Source organism: Quercus robur, chromosome 7 (genome assembly GCF_932294415.1).
Source record: "Quercus robur chromosome 7, dhQueRobu3.1, whole genome shotgun sequence".
NCBI lineage: Eukaryota > Viridiplantae > Streptophyta > Magnoliopsida > Fagales > Fagaceae > Quercus > Quercus robur.
Window position 1 is genome coordinate 687,660 of NC_065540.1, and position 22,857 is coordinate 710,516.

The 22,857-nt window shown below is 37.1% G+C and overlaps 1 protein-coding gene across 6 annotated transcripts; it reads left to right on the plus strand.

Moving 5' to 3' along the window:
* Positions 1-5,107: 5,107 nt before the first annotated feature.
* On the plus strand, positions 5,108-22,797 carry LOC126691598 (E3 ubiquitin-protein ligase PRT6). Of its 6 annotated transcripts, none has more exons than XR_007644808.1 (18): positions 5,112-5,596; positions 6,541-7,641; positions 7,915-9,095; positions 9,225-9,365; positions 9,766-10,009; positions 10,087-10,809; positions 11,191-11,382; positions 11,516-12,105; positions 12,378-12,429; positions 12,516-13,152; positions 15,812-16,020; positions 16,103-16,641; positions 16,732-16,836; positions 17,041-17,107; positions 17,264-17,341; positions 17,902-17,970; positions 18,259-18,409; positions 22,104-22,797. XR_007644808.1 is itself a non-coding variant. In XM_050386632.1 (18 exons), the coding sequence occupies exons 1-17, from the start codon at positions 5,528-5,530 to the stop codon at positions 18,331-18,333; spliced, it is 6,072 nt and encodes a 2,023-aa protein (XP_050242589.1). In that variant the 5' UTR covers positions 5,112-5,527; the 3' UTR covers positions 18,334-18,360; positions 22,104-22,797. The 6 variants fall into 6 exon arrangements, 4 of the variants coding, with proteins under 4 accessions (XP_050242593.1, XP_050242589.1, XP_050242592.1 ...); XR_007644809.1 differs by lacking the exon at positions 22,104-22,797 and adding an exon at positions 21,345-21,543; XM_050386632.1 differs by having other exon boundaries at positions 18,259-18,360.
* The last annotated feature ends 60 nt before the right edge of the window (positions 22,798-22,857 follow it).

Sequence of the window (22,857 nt, forward strand, 5' to 3'; positions counted from 1 at the left end):
CAGAGTTTGCAGAAATGTATCTTGATCCGCGGGTTCTTGGCGTGAAGGCCTAGGGACACCCTGTTTGGCACCTCGGGAAATGCTCAATGAAAGGGAAGATCTGAACTCAAAGTCTTGGACAGAACCTAAGGCTTGCATGGTCCTCGGACTCAAGCTAAAAGGGAAAACCAAGTACTGATGCAGACATTGGTCTCGGACAGAACCTAAGGCTTGCATGGTCCTCGGACTCAAGCTAAAAGGGAAAACCAAGTACTGATGCAGACATTGGTCTCGGACAGAACCTAAGGCTTGCATGGTCCTCGGACTCAAGCTAAAAGGGAAAACCAAGTACTGATGCAGACATTGGTCTCGGACAGAACCTAAGGCTTGCATGGTCCTCGGACTCAAGCTAAAAGGGAAAACCAAGTACTGATGCAGACATTGGTCTCGGACAGAACCTAAGGCTTGCATGGTCCTCGGACTCAAGCTAAAAGGGAAAACCAAGTACTGATGCAGACATTGGTCTCGGACAGAATCTAAGGCTTGCATGGTCCTCGGACTCAAGCTAAAACGGAAAACCAAGTACCGATAAAGACACAAGTATCGGACTCAAGCCAAAGGGAAAAATCAAGCACATAAGATAAAACGCATAAGTCATGGACAAAACCCAGGTCTTGCAAAGTCCTCGGACTCAGGCTTCGCGGGAAATCGACTGCCCGAATGAAGAAATTTCTCGGTTTAAACACTGGAAAAGGTTAAGGCTCGCGTGTCAGGGAGATGGCAGGCCAACCTAATGATCGTCAACCTAAGGGGGCCATTCATCCGATGGGTAACATGTCCTCGGAAAAATACTTCTCACACTTTATCGAGCATTCAACACCCATCACTGCTAACTTTAAGATAAGTCTCATTCTTCGCTGGTTGGATTGTTATGATGAATAGTAATCTCTTTAAAGTTATCGTGGCATCTTTTTATCAAGGATTGCTTTAGCCTTAGTTATTATAGATTGAAATGCTATACTATTATGCCGAGCAGCGCTTTCACACTTGTTAAAATATACAAATAAGACATAAGAAATAGAGTAACACTAACTTTTATTAATATGAAAATTTGTTACAACGTACAAAGAAGGGCTCAAACAAGCCTATATAAAAAAATTTTTACTGTTAAAACAGTAACAATATCCGTAATACAAATAAGTAAACCATCAGGTGCCTTCTGCATTCGTCTTCAAAGTCTTTCTGAAATCTATGCCTCGGTACTGCTCCTATCAGGGGAAGATCCTTATACAAAAATAATGAAGGAGAAGGAAGAAGAATTGGAAGACATGGAAGCACTTCAGCAAGCTCTTGTTACTGAAGAATGCAAGGGCAAAAGAAAATGGAGGATATGAGCGGGAAGGAGGAGAAGAAGAGTGAAGCAATGAAAAGAAAATAAAATGAGCAAAAGAGGGAGAAGGGGAGCCTTATTAGGTATGCTCGTGAGAGAGCAGATGGAGATGACAAGGGAAGTTTTCGACTCAGTCACACCAGAACTGGGGTGTGACGAGTCCCTGCTTCGGATTTTGGCTAAAAGAATAGGGAAGCCAGTCTTAAGCCTCCTCCATCCTTGCCCAAACCGAGCCATCTCGAGTTTTGTTGGGATATGGCGTTTCTGGGAAAAGAAGGATTTGTTCATGGTGGATTACTGAGAAATAAGTATTATAGAAGAGGGAGCAACAGGAAGGAGGAAATGGACTCTGGGAAGAACGTGGGGGATTCTGATATGAAAAGGTCACCCCCCGTTTTCTCTCTTTATATAGAGGACGAAGAAGAGGATATGTGACACATTCGGACCCTCAAGGAAATCCAGAGTACGACGCGTCGCTTCGTTCTCCCACACCATCAGTAACCGTTACATCTGGAAGGTCTCGTAAATGGCAAGGGATTAAAGGCACGTTGCGGATAACCACGCGGCATAACGGCAGCGTACGTAAATCTAGGAAAAACGACTCGTAGACCGGCGCATTCCTCGGGGAGGTGAAGAGTCACCAACGTTGATCAAGGGCCGAAATTAAATGAGCCACAGTTAAGGCTCGGAATTACCGAAACCCACCTCTCCAACCAGGACGTTGGACAGCAGGGTTTCGAGGGGCTATTGTGGGGGCCCAAGAATCTACGGGCCCGGCTCGCTCACTTATAGGGAATCCACAGGCCCCCAAACTAAAGGAGGCCAGGTCCCAAGCCCGAAAGTAGTGAGCTCGATATGGCTCAAAGACACGTCCGAGGACCACTCCGTCCTCGGAAAGCCCAGGACCCCACTGACGAAAATGGGATACAGGCGAGCTTGAGAGGTCAGAAAATATCTCATGGAAATAGTCCTTAATACCCTTCCTTGACATAACACTGCCCCTAACAGAGCCGGGATCTTAGGCTTTATGGATCATCTACAGCAAATTTGGGACTAGACTGATGGGACAGATATCTGTCCCGGAAAGATCGACCCTACACGTGGACGAAGGACAACTAACGTAGGCTAGTATAAAAGAGAATGTTATGTGACCAAAGAGTGGGGCTCCCATCTGGCTTCTTGAGAAAGACTTGATGAAAGTGAGTGTCTGGATAAGACACGCCGGACATCACCTAAAATCCCACCGATGGGTGACCGGGAACAGCGCCCTCACGCCTCGGATCATATCCGAGGAGCCAAATCCTCCTAGATACAAGATTGAAGGGCCTGAATATCCAGCCCGAAGCTCTTCCTCATGTCGGTATGCCTGTAGTCCGGCCCGAGATGCCGCCCCGCGACCCAACGCTGGCCTTTTTTAAGCCCACTCTCTACAAATATCATTGTGAGGGATTTTCCTTGCGCGAGCCCAACAACGTTGATGGGCCGCTGAAGATTTTGTGTCCCTACAATTAACATAAAAAAATTATGCATTAAACAATGAATTTTAGTTCAACAAATTGAATAAACCAAAAAAAGAAGTCTAGAAACACAACAACAAGTCACGATATTTTTACAATACCTTTTATTTTTAGCTATGGTGGGTCCTAGTCTAATATTTTATTATTTTATTTTAGAGTAATGTTACGTCTACAATATTTTCATAACAAATATTAGGTGGTAAATTGATACTGGTTTTAAATTGGGCTAACCACTTTTAACTGTGTATTTAAAAATAAAATAAAAAGCCAATTGAAGAAAATTGTGCCTAAAACAATGAGTTTTGGCTTACTAAATTTGACTAAACAAAAAAAGAAGTTTAGGAACACAATAAAATGTCACACAAAAAAGAAGTTTAGGAATATAACAAAATGTCACAACATCTTTGTAATATTTTTTATTTTTAGCTGTGGTGGGTCCCAATTTGATATTTTATTATTTAATTTTTACGTCCACAACATTTTCACAACGAATCTTATGTAAAAAATTATTACTGGCTTTAAAATTATGCATTAAAAAAGAAGAAGCAAAAAGACAATATAAGAAAATTGTGTGTGAAACGTATAGTGAATTGGTTCACCCAATTTGACTATATATACTAAAAAAGAAGTCTAAGAATATAACAAAATATTAAAAAAATTTCACAATACTTTTATTTTTAGGATCCGAATAGATATATTTTTATTTTATTTGAGAAAAATGCTACATCCATAACATTTTTAGAACAAATTATAAATGACAAGTTATTATTGGTTTTAAATTGAACCCACTACTGATATCACTTTTTTATCCTTCAAAAATACCTTGCCACATAAAATTTGTTACAAAATTATTGTGAAAATGTTGTGAACATAACATTTTTATTTTATTTTATTTTATTTTGATCTATAAGGAACTAAAATTTTGTGATTGTGAAAATATTGTGACAAGAAGAAGATGTTATAACATTTTCATAATACATTTATTTTTAATTGTGATTGTTCTCGGTCTCTTATTTTATTTTGACCTTTAAAAAATTGACACCTCAATATATACCACAAAACATTTATTTTCAGTTGTGGTTGGTTACAGTTTCATATTTTATTATTTTATTTTGATTTATAAGAAATTGACACCTTAATAATTGTGAAAATATTGTGAAATTTGTTGTATCAGTATAATAATATATATAAAAGAAAAAAAAGTACAAACAGAAGGCTAAAAAAAATAAATGTAGCTACTGTTCAAAACGTTTAAAAAAAAAATGTGGCTCACCAAAATATCACTATAGATGAACAGTGAAATACGTTGAATGAACAATGTCGAAACACTGTAGCGGCATAGCTGCTTTTTATATAGTTAATATTTTTACAAAACATTTATTTTTAGTTATGGTTGGTCACAGTTTCATATTTTATTATTTTATTTTTACTTATAAAAAATTGACACCTCAATAATTGTGAAAATATTGTGAAATTTGTTGTGTTAGTATAACAATATATATAAAAGCAAGTGTCACAACATTTTCACAAAACATTTATTTTCAGTTGTGGTTGGTCACAGTTTTATATTATATTTTTATTTTGACTTATAAGAAATTGACATTTTAATAATTGTGAAAATATTGTGAAATTTGTTATATTAGTATAACAATATATATAAAAGAAAAAAAAAGTACAAACAGAAGGCTAAAAAAACAAAATTGTAGCTATTGTTCAAAACGTTAAAAAAAAGAAAAAAAAAGTGGCTCATCAAAATATCATTGCAGATAAACAGTGAAATGCGTTGAGTCAACAGTATTGAAACACTGTAGCGATATAGCCGCTTTTTATATAGTTAATAGAAATAGAATGAACAAATTTTAATTTTTAATACTTAGCCCAGTTTCGCTTGTTTATAACAATAATCAAAAGGATAAAAATGAAACTTAAAATACTGAAATACATTTTATTTATTTTTAATAATTTGATACTTACAATTAGATGGAGGGGACCAAAAAGGTACTAACAAGTTGGACAGAACACTCTTAAAAGACAATTGCCAAATTTAAAAGTTGTAATTTGTATTTTTACAATTAAAAAAAAAAAATCTAACAATTATATTGTCTTTTTTGAGAAGATAACGAATATAATTTTATTTAAAAAAAAATCTTTAATTTATTTTTTAATCCCTGAGAAGAGTCTTCAAGAGGACACTATGATGAGAACGTCATAGGAGAGAGAGAGGGAGAGAGAGAGAGAGATAGGTGGGCTATAATGAGATAATCCACTGGTTGAAGAGTCTCGAAACTCGAATACAGAGAATATCTCACAGTCTCTATAGAACTACAATAAAAAAGAAAGGAATATATAATTTTTATTATTATTATTATTTATAATTAATTCATCATTAATAATATATTAGGGTTTCGAAAAGAAGAACCGCAAGCAACAATCGAATCGAGTTTGTTTGGAGTTAGAGAAAAGAATACGCAATCGTAGTAGTAGTTGTTGGGTGGTAGATAAAAAAAAAAAAAAAAAAAAAGAAAAGCTGGGGAGCAATCGCGCTGAATCTCGATCAGGTTTCACGCAGTGTTTCTGTTGCACTGATTGGCTGGTGCGCTACTGGCGCCGCTCATCTTCCGCTTCCGCTTCCGCTTGTGCCATGGATAACATGGACATCGATTCCTCTTTCGATACCAACACTCTCAAGCCCCCTGATCAAATCCTACGGGTACTCCTCCTTTTTTCATTTCATTCATCTCTGAATTCCTTTTGTGGTGGTTTGCTTTTCCTCATAAATCGAACAAACTTGTATTCTTGTCAAAAAATTGAAATTAAATTCTTGATGCTATATGCATATTGGAATTTTAATTTACTTTCAAATACGTGGGAGATAGGGTTTATACCATAATTTGATTATAATGCGTTCCTCAATGTTGCTCCTTTGGCATCAACACAATCCGCAGTACGACACTGATACCGCATCATGCTAATTTTTGAAAAATTAGGACACGACACGGCGGGGATTTGTATATTGATTAATTATTAACTATGTTTTTATTTATATTTTTAAATATTGTTAAGCATTTATTTTTTTCATATATAATGTTAAACATATATCAGAGCAATAATGGGTAATTGAATTCATGACTAATAAATGATGTTTAGAAATTAGAATACAAATCAAGAATAAGATTTAAAAAGAGTAAATAAGAGATAACTAGATAAGTGTTCAAAATTGAAACTAAAAAGAAATAAAAGATTAGTGTCCCTGCCATGGCTGGCCCTGTCCTGCAATTTTTAAAAACAAAAAATAAAAAAGGACATGGCTAGGACACGTGTGCAGAAGTGTCCCAAATGTGTTCCTTGTCTGACACGGATACGACACCCCAAATGAAGTGTCTTACACGACAACTGGTTTTGGTAGATGGGGTCAGTTGTTTGTAGGCTTTACACGAGAAAGGTTCCATACATTATCAAAAAAGATTCCTATATATTCGTAAAACTTCTGCTTGCAAACAGTTTTTCTTACTTTGGTGAATGTTTTGTTGTAAATGTTTAAGTTTTGAACCTTACTAAGGAAGTTTAGTATGCATGTGTGTTATTGTTGTTATTTGTAAAATTTGGGTTTATAGGTCTTATAGTTTCACATTTTGTATATTCATTTGAAACCAGAGGCTTGCTCTGATTGGAGTTCCTGAAGAGGTATCTGATCAACCTAGTTTAGTTGCGTTTGTCAAGGATGACAAGTCTCGAATGTTAGAGCTTGTATCTGCTATATTGCCTACTGATGAGGAAGTGTGGGGAGCACTCCAGGATGCTAAGTCAGGTTCTAGAAGATCTTCCATTAGCATGAAAAGACGATTTCGAGAGAGCATGTTGTGGTTACAATGGTTGATGTTTGAGGGTGAACCAGCTAGTGCCCTAAAGAACCTCTCCAGAATGAGTTCTGGGCAACGTGGTGTTTGTGGTGCTGTTTGGGGAAATAATGATGTAGCGTATCGGTGTCGGACTTGTGAACATGACCCAACATGTGCAATCTGTGTTCCTTGTTTTCAGAATGGGGACCACACTGGCCATGATTATTCTATTATTTATACGGGTGGTGGTTGTTGTGATTGTGGGGATGTTACGGCATGGAAACGTGAGGGCTTCTGCTCAAAGCATAAGGGTGCAGAACAAATACAACCCCTTCCAGAGGAGGTTGCAAACTCCGTGAGACCCGTCCTTAATGCTCTTTTTATTTGTTGGAAAAAGAAGTTATTAGTTGCAGAAACTATTCCTCAAGAAAATCCTAGAGCAGGTGATCATATTTCAGAGCAAATGAGGGTGGCAAATGAACTAACATTTGTGGTGGTGGAGATGCTTTTAGAGTTCTGCAAGTACAGTGAGAGTTTGCTCAGTTTTGTTTCCAGGATGGTCTGTTCGTCACTTGGTTTATTGCAGATTCTGGTGAGAGCAGAGAGGTTTTTGAAAGATGACATAGTGAAGAAGCTCTATGACTTGCTTTTGAGACTGCTTGGAGATCCTTTCTTCAAGTACGAGTTTGCTAAAGTATTTTTAAGCTACTATCCAACTGTTGTAAATGAAGCCATAAAAATGGGCAATGATAATGGCTCCATGAATTATTCACTACAATCTACATTCTCTGTGCAAATCTTTACTGTACCAACTCTGACACCGCGCCTTGTAAAGGAAATGAACCTACTTGTTATGCTGTTGGGATGTGTGGGAGACATTTTTGCTGCATGTGCTGGTGAAGATGGTCGTTTGCAGGTAATACATGTTTTTTGTTTCTCCTTTGCAAGTGGTAGATTTCTATCATCATGGTGGAATAAATGATATCTGTTAAAACATGCATGGAAATAAATATTGCCTTAGAAAATATTTCGAGATTAATTAATTGATAATTATCTCTCTCCAAAACAAACAACATAAATTGTTTTACATGGTTTTAAAATCCATCCTGTTTTATTTTTAGGGGATAGAGATTTTCCGTTTCTTTTCCGCTTTATTTCAAAAGATTGTTGATGAATTATTCCTTTGCAGATTGCTAAGTGGGCAAATTTGTACGACACTACCATTCGTGTGGTAGAAGATATTCGTTTTGTTTTGAGCCATGCTGTAGTGTCCAAATATGTAACCCATGACCAGAAAGATATATCAAGAACTTGGATGAGACTTTTGGCTTTTGTGCAAGGGATGAACCCTCAAAAGAGAGAAACAGGCCTCCATATAGAAGAAGATAATGAGAATATGCTTTTGCCTTTCGCTTTATGTCATGCTATTGCTAATATCCATTCTATCTTTGTGGATGGGGCATTTTCAGTCTCTAGTAGCAAAGAGATAGATGAAATTTTTTCTAGCACATGCAATCAAGATATGGGTGATGGAGATAGCCCAAGACATGCAAAAGTAGGACACTTATCCCAGGAAAGCTCTGCATGTAGTGCCTTAGCACGTACATCAAAGCTTGCTGAAGTTAAATCTGATACTGATTTTTGTTTCTTAATTCCACCACCTGTCAAGTGGTTAATAAATGAGTGTCTGAAGGCTATTGAGAATTGGCTGGGAGTTGATAACACATCTGGAGCTGCTCTTAACCTATTTTCTCCAATTACTACCAGTAACCCTGGTAGTAATTTTTCAGCATTTAAGGAAACATTATCTAAGATTAAAAAAGGCAAATATATTTTTGGCAGACTTGCCAGTTCAAGTGAAGATCATGGTAGGCAATATTCTTCTCATGTCCACTGTGGTGATATGGATTTTGACTCAGAGAATGGTAAAAGGGATACTGTAGCCTGTAACTCTGCCAGGTCTAATGACATTCTGATGGAAGTAGATACGATAGATATAGATGTACTACGTGTTCTGAGTTCGTCTGATTGGCCAAACATAATATATGATGTTAGTTCACAGGAGATCTCTGTTCATATTCCATTGCATCGGTTGCTTTCCTTGCTTTTGCAGAAAGCATTGAGAAGATGTTTTGGTGAATCTGCGGTGACAAATGTGACTATTGGTAGTTCTGCTAATTTGTTATCGACAAGCTGCATTGACTTCTTTGCACATGTTCTTGGGGGCTGCCACCCATTTGGATTTTCTGCCTTTGTAATGGAGCATCCTTTACGGGTTAGGGTCTTTTGTGCTGAGGTCCATGCTGGAATGTGGAGAAAGAATGGTGATGCTGCCCTATTATCTTGGGAATGGTATCGGTCAGTTCGGTGGTTAGTAAATCATGCAATGTGATAAATGTATTCATGTGAATATAAGTTTGTTTTTTGCATATTCTTTTTCCTTGGGAAGAGAGGCAGGGGGTGATTCTGTCTTTTGTTTTTGATAATTTCTTGCTACAGGTCTGAGCAGGGTTTAGAGCTTGATCTATTTCTGCTACAGTGCTGTGCTGCGTTGGCCCCACCTGACTTATTTGTCAATAGAATTCTAGAACGCTTTGGGCTGTCAAAGTACCTTTCTCTGAATCTTGAACGGTCTAACGAGTATGTGCTCATTTTTTTAATTTCTATATGATATTACAATTTTTAGCTGTCAAGCTTGCAACTTTATCTGTCTTGTTCTATGTTTCTTTTAATGGACTGACTATTGTCTATTAGAACCCTCAGTTCATGCACCTTTTAGTGAAATATAGATATCCCCTGTAATGTTTCCCTTGGAGATATTTTTCTATTATGTGTTGAAGTCAACATAGTGGTATTGGTCAGTTTACCCAATATTCTTACATTTGGGTGAATATTATTCTTTCTTAATATCATCTTGAAGTTTTACTCATGAGTGTAGCCTTTTGATGTTACCTTCAGAGGTTGCGTCATAGGAAGACTGAGTTCATATCTGATTCAGTAGCATTTCTTTATCTTTTTCTTAAAGAACACTTGTTTTCAGGTATGAACCAGTTCTGGTGCAGGAAATGCTCACTCTTGTTATACAGATAGTTAAAGAACGGAGATTTTCTGGGCTAACTACAGCTGAAAGTTTGAAAAGGGAGTTAATTTGTAAGTTGGCCATTGGAGATGCCACTCGTAGTCAATTGGTGAAATCTCTCCCCCATGACCTCTCTAAGTTTAACCAGCTTCAGGAAATTTTGGATACCATTGCTACATATTCCAGTCCATCTGGGTTTAATCAGGTTTTCCTTAGTACCTAAACTACCTGTTAGTTTTCCTAAGTTGACATGCACTAGTCCTGATATTTTTTGTATCGCAGGGTATGTACTCACTGCGATGGACATATTGGAAAGAACTGGATTTATACCACCCTCGTTGGAACTCACGGGATTTGCAAGGTGCGGAAGAAAGATACTTTCGCTTCTATAGTGTCTCTGCATTTACCAGTCAGTTGCCCAGGTGGACTAAGATTTATCCTCCACTCAAAGAGGTAGCTAAAGTAGCCACTTGTAAGGTGGTCCTTGAAATTATCCGTGCAGTGCTATTTTATGCTGTTTTCACTGATAAACGGGCTGAATCACGTGCTCCTGATGGTGTTCTTCTTACTGCATTGCATTTACTATCGTTAGCATTAGATATCTGTTATCAGCAGAGAGAATCTAGTGATCAGTCATGTTCTACTGGAGGTTTGGTTCCCATCCTAGCTTATGCTGGTGAAGAAATCCGGAAGGGATTAGAGAATGATGCTGGTAAACAAAGCTTGTTGTCACTTCTTGTTATCTTGATGAGGATGCATAAGAAAGAAAACGCAGACAACTTTTCAGACTCAGGCAGTTGCAACCTTTCTTCTCTGATTGAAAGTATATTGAAGAAGTTTGCTGATATTGATTCTGGATGTATGGCCAAATTGCAACAACTTGCACCTGAAGTGGTCAGTTATCAAACACATTCCAATTTTAGTAGTGATGCCAATATCCAAGGGTCAGCTTCCGATGGTGAGAAACGCAAGGCAAAAGCACGAGAGAGACAGGCAGCTATTTTGGTGAGATTCATTCTATTACTTCTGTGCACATTTGTTCCTTCAACTTCGCCAGAAACATGGTAAACTAAAGTGTGTGCCCATGTTTAGCCAGAGATGCTTGATTTGAATACCTTATTCAGTAGGAGAATTCCTTGTTTCGTACTTTGTTGATTGGCTAATTTCCTGGATGTAAAAGGTGATTGTGTATCTGGTTGTCTGTTCACCTGAGTATATCACTTATTGTGCTGACCCTAGGTCGGTCACACTTTGCTCAACAATTCTTGAACCTTTTTTATGTAGAAAAACTGAACCTACCCTGATCTGACTGTATCAGTTATTCTTTCGTTGCACTAAATAAAGTGTTGCCCTGATAAGGGTTAACTTACTGGGTTTGTCATGCAGGAAAAAATGAGAGCTGAGCAATCTAAGTTTTTGGCAAGCATTGATTCTGCTGTGGATGAAAGTTCAAAATCTGGACAAGAATTAAGTAGCTCTGATGTTAGAGATGATTCAGATGAGTCTGCACAAGTTGTTTGCTCTCTTTGTCATGATCCCAACTCCAAAAATCCCATATCATTCTTGATTCTTCTTCAGGTTAGCAACTCTTTCATGTCTCTTCTTATTTCTGTTCCTTACTAGGTTTGAATAATATCTCTATATGAGCTGATGTATATCATTCGCATCTTGAGTAAAGAATTGATGATATATTGTTTGTTCTTGGAACAAGAAATCTAGGCTTGTGAGTTTCATTGACAGAGGTCCCCCATCATGGGAACAATTTCACCAGTCAGAGAAGGAGCATGCTTCTATTGCCACAGACAAGGTGACTAATGACTCTGGAATAAGCACATCCTCAGATGGTTCAGGTTTGATTTCATCTTCCCCATCAGCACGGTTGGTTCAGAATGCAGATGATGGATTTTCTTATTATGGGAAACCTGAGGAAGTCGAATCTTTTGAGACATTGGAACAAGATATGTACATCTCCATACGTAAAGAAGTGCATGATAATATTCTGGATTCAAATTTTATGGAGGACAATAAACCTTCTACTTCTGAAGGGGGCTTAGAAAGAAGCAGAGTTGCTGAATCTGTCTTGCTGAAAAATTACATAGCTGCTCTTTTGAAAGAGACAAAAGAAAGTCCTTCAGCGTCTGAAGATGCTCAGAAGGATAAGTCTTCTGTAGAATCTACTTCAAAGTGTCCAGCATATGATGGATTTGGACCTACAGATTGTGATGGAGTTCATCTTTCTTCCTGTGGGCATGCTGTGCATCAGGGATGTCTTGATCGCTATTTATCTTCAGTGAAGGAGAGGTAAGTCCCTGGAAAGTGGAAATTCAACATTTATTACTATTTGGAATTATGGATCTTCCTGATTGCTTTTTGTCTGAACTCTGGATATCTTGTCTTTGAAAGAGGGAAGTTGAAAATTGAAATATGCCAAATCTTTGGTGATTCTGTAGATATGTTGAAACAAATTGAAATGATATCTGTGGGTTTATTGCATCCTATGTGTTGTGAAGGAGAGACTTTAATGCGTTTGTTTATTTAAATATCTAAGATATGTTCTGATATTGTTAACCCAGATATGTCAGAAGAATTGTTTTTGAAGGAGGGCATATCGTGGATCCAGAACAGGTAAATCCTCCTGTCTTTAATTCTCTGTAGTTAATGGAAATGGGTTATTATTTCTCATTTTTATGTGCCTTGTACTTTTTTGTCAGGGGGAGTTCCTCTGCCCTGTATGCCGCCGACTTGTAAATTCTGTCTTGCCTGCTTTACCTGCCGATTTTAAAGAGGTTCAGAAGCAGCCTGTAAGTGCAACATTGAGTTCCTCACTTGCTGCTGGACCTTCAATCTCATCATCTGAAGAAATCGGTTCTCTTCGCATTCAGCAAGCCTTGGCTCTCTTGCAATCTGCAGCCAATTTGGTTGGGAAGGGTGAAATTCTTAAAGTTTTCACCCTGCGGAGAAATGGAAGAGTGCTGCCAAATCTTGAGCCTGTTTGTCGGGTGCTCTCAAAAATCTTTTATCCAAACAAACAGGATAAGTTGCCAGAGTCTGTGAGGATAAGCCACTCAATGCTTATGTGGGATTCACTTAAATACTCCCTGATATCAACGGAGATTGCTGCACGTTGTGGAAGGAATCAAATGACTCCAAATTATGGTATAAGTGCCATATATGGGGAACTAAAATCTTCTACAGGATTTATGTTGTCCTTGTTGCTAAAAATTGTCCAAAATACCCGAAGTAAGAATGCTATTCATGTGCTTCAAAGATTTATAGGCACTCAGCTTTTTGCGGAGTCTATTTGCTCCGGCATATCCGTAGGTCATGGAAGTGGCACGCTTGGACAAGGTACAGTTGTTACATCTGTGCCCTTGCTTATCCTTGAGAGTTAAAATTCCTTTTGTCTGTTTCTTTTGAGCTTTCTAGGGAGTTTATATTTGCTTTTGTTACTTATTAGGGCAGGTATAGAACATGTGCACAGTGAGTGTGTTTTGTAGTGAGAAGAGGGAGGATGGATAAAGATGAAAGGGAAATGGAGTAAATTGCTTTTTTTTTCTTCTCTTGTTTGCAGAGTAGGCAAGAAAGTAAAGACCGCCCGCCAGGGGGGGGGGGGATGTGGGGATTGGCCTTTCTCCATCCAGCCACTGCCCAAATTTAATTATAAGTTCTGGAAGCAACTTGTTATAGGATTTAGGGACCGTTCCAGGATTATGAACAGTACCTATGAATAGTGTTTTGAGGATTTTGGAGAGCTATTTGATGCATGGGTGTTTTAGGTTTTCAAGGGTTAAAATTTTAGGGTATGAATAGATGCAAATCCAGATCTAATGTTGGTTGAAAATTTGGTGAGAGCTCACTAGAAATTTCAATGAAAAATAGAACGAACTAGGGTTTTTCAGCATCACATCTTGGAATTGGAAAGGGTTGCATTACACAATCCTCAAGAGGAATAGTTACTGAATTCTCCATAAATGTGTTATTACTCCAATAGAAACCCTTACATCCATATATATATATATATATAGGCAGCACACGTATAGAACTTGGACTTCTTGAACCTTAATAAGACTTGGTTTCCTTGGTCTTTTACTACTAAAGCCCAAACTAAATAACTAATCTAACAAATAAAAACCCATTTATTTAATAAAACTCAAAATAAGACCCAATAGACTACTAGTACATCCCCTGTAAAGAAACCAGAAAATTTCAGAATTTCCTGACATTTAAACCACTGAGGATATATAAAAGGTGCTCCAAAGCTAATTCTAATACAACAAGCCTTAATGATGCAGGTAGATAAGGGCTATGTGTTTAGGCTTGGATTTAGAAAGAAGTGAGAGTTGATTAGAGTGGCTTATAGGTGGAGACACCTCTGCAGAGAGAGTATTTCTTTGAAATTTATCATTCAAAGCTAAGTAAAATTCTCATTTATCAAATCTGAATTACAAATCATTACTAACACTATTTATACTAACTAATTCAAGTTGCCAGGCTTTGCTTGATAGTTGGAACTGTAATTAACTTCTGCAAAAGAGTTAGTTACAGCTGCAACTACCTCAAGCTTACAACAAACTGAAGCTTAGCTGATTCTAACTAAATGCCAGCTCACCCACATGTACCTAAGAGTTACAATCAATTACAATTTGAATACAACAATTAACATGCCTAAATTCTAACTGATCCATGCAAATGAGAATGTCATGATGTAGATGCTCCTGCATCACTTAATCCCAAATATTTGGAGTTGGCTATGAATCCTTAACAGATTAGTTAGGTTTGGCAACGTGTATACTTTTTCCCTATTCTATTATATTTGAGGTCATACTCACTATCACTTCCTTAATTGTGGAGTCTTTTTTTATTACTTATGGTAATGTTAATTTGGGTCTTCCTCTGTCCGTCTAACTGACTCCCTGTTTTAGGTGATCCATCTCAAAAATATAAAACATCCTTTTATACAATAAATCCTAAGTATTATTAGTATCAAGTTAATTTGGGTCTTCCTCTACCTTTTTTAATTCCCTTAGCTTGGATCAACTCTTTCTTACCAGTGAATTAATCGTTCTCCTCTAGACATGACCAAACCATCTCAAATTACTCTCATCTTTTCATCAATAGGCGTTATCCCTATCTTTAAGGGGACAAAGCTAATTCTAATATCCAAGCATTAATTTCGCACATGTTGAATGATGCCATGGCTTTGTTGTTGAATGTGCCAAGGCTACTTGTTTATGATGATTAACGTACTCCCAGCTACTGCTGCAGAGCTCAAGGAAATAGGCCGCACACGATACAAGACCCAGGATTGTTAGCTCTTCCGAATCATGAAGATGGAGATGGTTCAAATGAAAAAAATCCGGAAGTCATAAAATATCATCTCACACTAAGGGAGTGAAACATTTGTGAGGAAAAAAGAGCGGCAAGGGCCGCAATCTCTCACCTTGAATTAGCATACCCTCTTTAAAGGGGTGATACAGTAGCTGGTTGGCTTTTTTAGAATAGGCTTTAAAATGGATTTACATAAATGAGGCTGATTGAATGAAAACCAGTGTGATGTGTTGCTTTATATGATAAGGCAACTTGCTACAATCACGAGTTGGTAAAAACAGTAATATGCCCTTTGTTTCTGCAGAAATTTTGTCATTTTTACATTAAGAAGGCTCTTTGCAATAAAACATCTAATTACCCATCTAATTACCTATCCAAAAAAAAAAAAGTAGGTAAAAAACAAATGCCTTAGGCCCCTGCCCCCACCCCCCCAAAAAAAAAAAAAAAAGAAAGTACGTCCAAGATGAGCATTGCGGCTGTTAACACGGTTCTTTTTCTTTGTAATTAATGAAACAATTTGCTTGAAAAAGGGTGGCACTTCATGATGTGTTGACATAATGCTTGCCCAGAGAATTTATTTATTTTCATTTTCTTGGAAGTTGATTGTCAATTCTTTATGATACTTTTTGATAGATTTTATACACTTTATAAGTGGTATTACCGTTGCTATGCTTCACAGGTAATATGATGCGTATCTTGAATCAAGTTGCAATGGAAGAATCAAATTCTGATATTCAATTTTGGAATCGAGCTTCTGGTCCTGTCCTTTCTCGTGACCCTTTCTCATCATTGATGTGGGTTCTGTTTTGTCTTCCATACCCATTTTTATCATGTGAAGAATCCTTGCTATCCCTTGTGCATGTCTTCTATGTTGTCTCTATAGCGCAGGTGTGTCAATGTCACTTAATTCTTTACATCAGTAATTTCAATTTTCCATTAGTAGTTTCTGATCCTGATAATTGAAATGCAGGCTATAATTACATATTGTGGAATAAATCAAGGCAAGTCGAATGAACCAGGAATTAATGATTCCTTGATTTCTGACATTTCCAAAGTTTTAGGGGACTTTGGATATGTCCAACAATATTTTGTTTCAAACTATGTTGGCCCTTCTAGTAATATGAAGGATACAATTCGTAGCTTGAGTTTCCCTTATTTGCGGAGATGTGCATTGCTGTGGAAACTACTTAATTCTTCTGCCCAAGCACCATTCTGTGAGAGGGACATGTTTGATAGATCATCTCTTGCCATCAATGATATGATGGATATCACTGATGGTTCTTCTCTTGTTGAGCTCAATGAAGTTCAACGGTTAGAAACCATGTTTATGATTCCCTCACTGGATGTTGTTCTGAAGAGTGAAGGTGTGCGGTCTCTTGTTTTGAAATGGTCCCATCACTTCCGCAAGGAGTTTGAAGTTCGTAATTTTGGACGTGTCATGCACATAACACCTGCAGTTCCCTTTAAGTTAATGCATCTTCCCCATGTTTACCAGGAAATCTTGCAGAGGTTTGTTTTATTGTTCCATGTCAGATGTGAGTACTTAAGGCACTTTTTTTTCTAGAAAATCTACATTATAAAATATTTATGCTTTATCAGGTTCATAAAACAGCGTTGCCCTGACTGCAAAGCTGTCCTTGATGAGCCTGCATTATGCCTCCTGTGTGGTAGATTATGCTCTCCAAGTTGGAAGCCATGCTGCAGGTTCTTGTTCCACCCATCCTTGCAGTCACTGTTACCTATAATGTTTCTCAAAAATGCACATACACACACTTCTGATCTCAATGTCACAGGACATCAAATCAAACTTTTTCACAGTTCATGTTTTTGATTTAATCTCAAGTTGTTTAGATGCTTATTTTTCAACTACTAACTGGAAATTTGATAATTTGTTTATTTCTTCTGAAGCCAAAGTGGATGCCAAACTCATGCAATGGCCTGTGGTGCTGGCACTGGAGTGTTCCTTTTGATCAGAGTATGCTTTATATGCATCAATATAGTTTGTTTCGGGAGTCCTAAATTGTTTCTCATGTTTTATTTCATTTTGAGTTCTCTCTTACCTAGAGGGTGGTTTGTTTTTTTCCTTTTCTTCTCTCTGGCAACTGATAAATGATACTCTTTGTTATGCTAGAGAACAACAATCCTGCTACAGAGATCTGCACGTCAGGCTCCTTGGCCATCACCCTACTTGGATGATTTTGGTGAAGAGGTATATATGTCTTGCTTCTGTTGCTTTCTTTTTGTTTTGACGTACTAAATAAAACTTTAGGTTTCTTCTGCTCATTTTTCTACCTCAAAAGGTATTTTTTTGGGTTCTAAGTCTCTTCATTTTTCTCCCTCAATTTTTTTTTGGGTTTTAAGTCCTAACCAAAAGAGTCTTTATAACAATAATGCTCTGTTTTGATTGGATGTGAAAGTTTTAAAACTTATCTACCTATGCGGTTTTGATTTATTCTTAAAAATTCACTTGCTAATTCAAACCAATTTAGTTGCTTGCCCATGGAAAGATATATAACTGTTAGACATTTTCCTAATTTCATGAAAATTCTGCAATATTTGTATTGAATATCAATTTACTTAGTCAGGATTTCCAGGGGTCTTAGATACTACTGCTGAAAAATGAAGTTCTTGTTTAGTTGTTTGAAGTTTTGTAGCCTTCTGCTACTTTTGTTGTAAATTGGGCCTTTTATGTGTGTATGAAATTATATTTAGAGGCTTTATGCTACTTATGCGTGCTTCTCTTATAATTTTAATTTTTCCATATTGCAGGATATTCAAATGCATAGAGGAAAGCCATTATATTTGAACGAGGAACGCTATGCTGCTCTAACTTATATGGTGAAGAAAGAAATTCTCTCTCTCTCTCTCTCTCTAAATTTAAAAATCCTCATTTTAGGTTGGGAAAGAATCTTTTGTGTTGTTTTATATTTCTAACATTTCCAACAATGGTGCAAGTACCAAGCATAAACACTTAGTAACTTAAGCTTTTAATTTTATTGTTTACAATCTTTTTTTGGGGCGGGGCGGTGGTGGGTGGGGTGGGGTTTGGGGGAGAGGGGTGCCTTCTGTTCAAATTTCTTTCATTTATTTATTTTTCTCTCTGTCATGGATATTTTTGCTTGATAGGTTGCTTCCCATGGCCTTGATCGGAGTTCAAAGGTTCTTCGCCAAACTACTATTGGTTCTTTCTTCATGGTTTAGTTTGGATTACATGTAAATCGTGGGGAGGTTAGTGTTTGCACCGTTTTATGGTTATGGTTAAGTACAGCTCATTTAGGTTAGTTTGCTATACTTGTGTTTTGTTTCACTTGCCTCTTCCTAATTTTTTTAATATATTATTTATATTTAAGCTTCATTCCAATAAAAGCCAATCCCCCTTTACCCTTTTTTTTCCACAAGTTTAAATTTTTTTTGCTAAATTACAAATGACACGCTAACTTCTAAAATTCAATTCAATTATCTGACTTTTAACTTTTTTCAATTTAGTCCTTCCGTCTAATTCAGTTATGTGGGTTTCGTTAACTACCAAAAAATGATGTAGTTTTGTGTTTTATTTTTATTTTTATTTTTTTGGAATTTTGTAAAATTAAAAAAATCCATAAATTATTTTTTTTTTAAATCATTTTTTTTTTTTTGTTCATAATTGGAAGAATACAAAGAAAAGAAAAAAACGAAAAAAGCTCTTTCATGTTTTGGAAAACCAAGAACTCCTTTTTTTTTTTTTTGATAAGTAATAGAAGTTTTATTGAAGAAAAAAAAAATACTTTGTGTTCACAATGAAGAATACAAAGTACTTGAAGCAATTACAAGCAAATCAATAAGAACAGAAAGATGGAAATAAAAAATTGAACTACATTGTGTAAAACCCCAAATTCAAGACAACGTAAACAAAGTCCCAATTAGCAAAGATTTCAAAAGATCTAAAGGTCTCTCATATCTTCATATCTTTAAATGTATGAGTATTGTGCTTCTGCCAAATTAACCACATTAGAAAGCTAGTACCAAATTCCAAATATTTGAAGAAATTTTCCCAACCAATTCCTCCATGCAAATAGAAGAGATGTGATTGTCTTTGGCATCACCCATTGAACCCCTACCATCAGGATAACTTCACTCCACAACACATGAGCAAACTCACAGTGGAGCAAAAGATGATCCACAGTTTCCCCATCACAATGACACAAGTAACACCAATTAAGTAAGAGCAATCCCTTTTTAACAAGATTATCAATGGTGAGAATCCTACCCCAAGCTATTGTCTATAAAAAGAAAGACACCCTTTTAGGTACCTTTACACACCAAATGTTCTTCCAAGGGAAAGAAGCAATAAGAGGACCAGACAAAGAGTTATAATAAAAGTGCACATCAAAAACACCATTCCGTGACAACTGTCAAGTCAAATTATTATCACTCTCACCGCTTGGCATTTGGAATAAAGAAACTCAAAGAAAGTATACACTTCCTCCAACACACAGTTATGAAAGGCTCTGTAGAAATGTATACTCCAGCCTCTACCTCCCCCTTCTAATGAAGAAATAATCAAATCAGAAATCCAAGCATTTTTAGAACAGAGCAAGAAAAAAAGGTCGGGATAAAGATCCTTTAGAGGAGGGTGCCCACTCCAAGGATTGTACCAAAACCGAATACGATGACCTGCTCCCACCGCATACAATACATCCAGAGAGAGTTTCTAAATTCTTTGCACCTGCCCTAATATTCTTCCACATCCCACAGCCATGTGTCCTAACAATTCTAGTGCACCATCTCCTTCTAATTTCCCTATTACCTGATGCCATAAGAAATTGACTTCAATCCCAAAATACCATAATCACTTTCCAAGCAAGGCTTGGTTAAACAACCCAATCCTCCGGATCCCCAAACCACTTGCCTCTACTAGCAAACAAACCTTTTTCCATGCGAAAGGATATTTGAATTCATCCTTAGATGTCCCCCATAGGAAATTCCTTTGAATAATTTCTAATCTAGTCGCCATAGATTAAGGGATGGTAAGCAAGGATAAATAATAGGTTGGAAGACTCGAGAGAGTACTTCTTAATAAAGTCAGTTTGCCACCTTTGACAAATTTAAACGTTTTCAAGACTCCTCTCCATTATTTATATGATAGGGTTCCATATCGAGAAGGCCTTAAATGAGCCCTAAGAGGCATACCCAAGTAAGCCATGGGCAGGCTGCCCATTTTACAACACAAAACACTAGCCAGAGCATTCAAATTCCTTACCTTACCTTTTGGAACAATCTCACTCTTGCCAACATTGACTTTCAAGCCCGTGATGGCTTCGAAGAAAATCAACACCATCTGAATATGTTATAATTGTTTCAGGTTAGAACATAACTAGGAGGCCTCACAAAGTGATATCAATCTCACTTTTACAACAGCAAAAATCCTAATATACAGATATTAAAACACCCACTAGCAAAATCAATAACTAGATTTTACATTCTAAATCACAATAAATCCAAAAATAACTCAGTACAAAAATCTAGAAATCCAAAGCGATGATCTATGGGCAAAGAAACCCATCATCGACTCCTTGGACATGATTGGACGCCTCCACAACCAAAACTCCTAGTCCGGACTCGATCTTTGTTCTACTGGTTACTAGTTTTGGTCTTTGTTTCACTTAGGGCTGTCCAAGCCACCTGCCCGCCCAACCCACCCAATCTGCCTGCCGCTTGATCTGATGACTTCATAGGTATACGGCGGGCCTCCCTCCAAAAACTGATGGTGGTGGGTCTATTCCTCCCAAGATCTGACTTGACCCAATTTGATTGTCCAAATTGCATACCCTAGTTTAGAAGGGATATAAGCTTAACCAATCTCACAATTTTTCCCTTTGACCTGGGATATAAGCTTAACCAAGTTCTGAGATAGCCATTGTAATTTTGTGTTGGCAAAAATGTCCCTTCTCTCTTTGTCTCCTCTTTAAGTATTGTTTAAAAGATAATTATTTCATAAGCAGGGGGTTGGATATTTAGTTACCTATTTATCAGTTTTTCCCTTGTTAAATTATGCAGTATTTTTAGAGTTTGGTTTTGTAAGATTATATCTACTGCTGCAAATATGGTAGCCATGGTTGTTGAATTTTTCGTTGTTTGGAAGCCACATTTCATTAGTTGCCCAGAGGAAGCCTCCATTCTGATGAACACAATTATGAGAATTGTATAAACATTATTTCCTCCTTTTCATGCAGTTAGTGAGATGGATCATCTTTGCTAAGAGTTACTTGTTCAATTTCTTTTTCTGCTTCGGCAAAGTTTATTTTTTGCTACCATCTTTGAATTTGCCAAAAAATGAATCCAGGCCTAGTATCTCTGTTTGATGTATTTCGCTGCTGTCGATGGATGTACAGTTCTTCATTATGCTTAAAGAATACTTGCAATTTTGTTCCACCTCTATTTATTCGGCTGTGGTATGTTTCACCAAGTAGGTGGTAATAAATCATCGCATTAGTGGTGAGCTGCTGCAGCTCCGGGGATTCTGTTGAAATTTTCGTACTTCACTATTGTTCCTCTTATCTATTTCTTGTTTGTGTTTATGGTCCTATAACCACAACTAGCAGCAATAATTACGACGTAAAAGGTGCAAGGCAAAAATACCTTTTTGTCCCTTTAGTTCAAGGATATTTTCAATTTGGTCCCATTTTATTTTTTTGGGAGCCAATTTGATTGTTGAGTTTTGAAATCGTCATCACTTTTGGTCCCTACATCTCATTAATGAAAAAGTTGACGTGGTTGATGGATTGTCCTACTGGCACATCTAACTTATTTAATAACAATTTAAGGGAGCTACATCAGAGCTTAGATGGCAAAAAAAAATCACATCAGCATTTAAAAAAATATATTTTTTCTTTAAACAATTTCTTGCTGTTATTTATTTTTTCTTTTAAACTTTCCCATACTTTCTTGGTAATCAAATAGATCTAAATTTATCGACTCCTTTATTTTTGTAGATCCAATAATCACCCAGATGAATCCTTGATTTCACCTCAAAAATCAGATCAACTTATAAGGAAAAGAATGTGGTGATCAAAGACGAGAGTGTGAGATTTGGAGGCAATGACTAGGCCAGAGTGAACGCGGAGGCTGTGCTTGAACCATAAGGATTGAGGACGCATTTGTTATTTGAAACCGTTTGGCGGTTCTGTGGCTTCTGAGGGGAAGACTTAGAAACTTAGACGAGGGTGTTAAAGGAGTGGAGATGAAAGAAGGCAGGTGTTTAGGGAGAGGGAAAGTGAGCAAGTGCTGATGGATCTCATTCTCAATCCATTGACCACACTTGGATCTGATAAAATTCTATAGCTTTTTCTTTTGGTGTAAATCATATTTCAGATTATTACCTTGAAACACTTTCTCCTTATCATTCCTTTTAGGAGAAAATGAAAATGGGTTCCAAAGATCCCTTGGTGGGGCTTGGGCTGGCCCAGTAACTCACCAGCCCAACCTGATACTATTTAGTCCCGTGGATAGCCCAGTGGAGCAGGCCATAGGGTTGGTTTTTTTGCCCATGTGCACTCATTGGGCTAGCATGTTTAGCCTACCCTATTAACCTGTAATTTTTAACAAAATAATTTGTGGTTTGGGTGGTTGAACTTTCGACATGAGAGAGTAATATTTTTAAAGCACGCACTTAATCACTTGGACACTTTTAGTGATTTTGCTATATTATGTTTTCTATATATATATATAGAAAACATTTAATAAGTT

What these genes read in the sequence shown, in the direction of transcription:
- LOC126691598 (XM_050386632.1), top strand. Translation starts at nt 5,528, where the DNA reads ATGGATAACATGGACATCGATTCCTCTTTCGATACCAACACTCTCAAG. An exon ending in AATCTTGAACGGTCTAACGA is followed by an intron (nt 9,366 to 9,765) that starts GTATGTGCTCAT and finishes ACTTGTTTTCAG; the next exon opens with GTATGAACCAGTTCTGGTGC. An exon ending in CATTCTTGATTCTTCTTCAG is followed by an intron (nt 11,383 to 11,515) that starts GTTAGCAACTCT and finishes TCTTGGAACAAG; the next exon opens with AAATCTAGGCTTGTGAGTTT.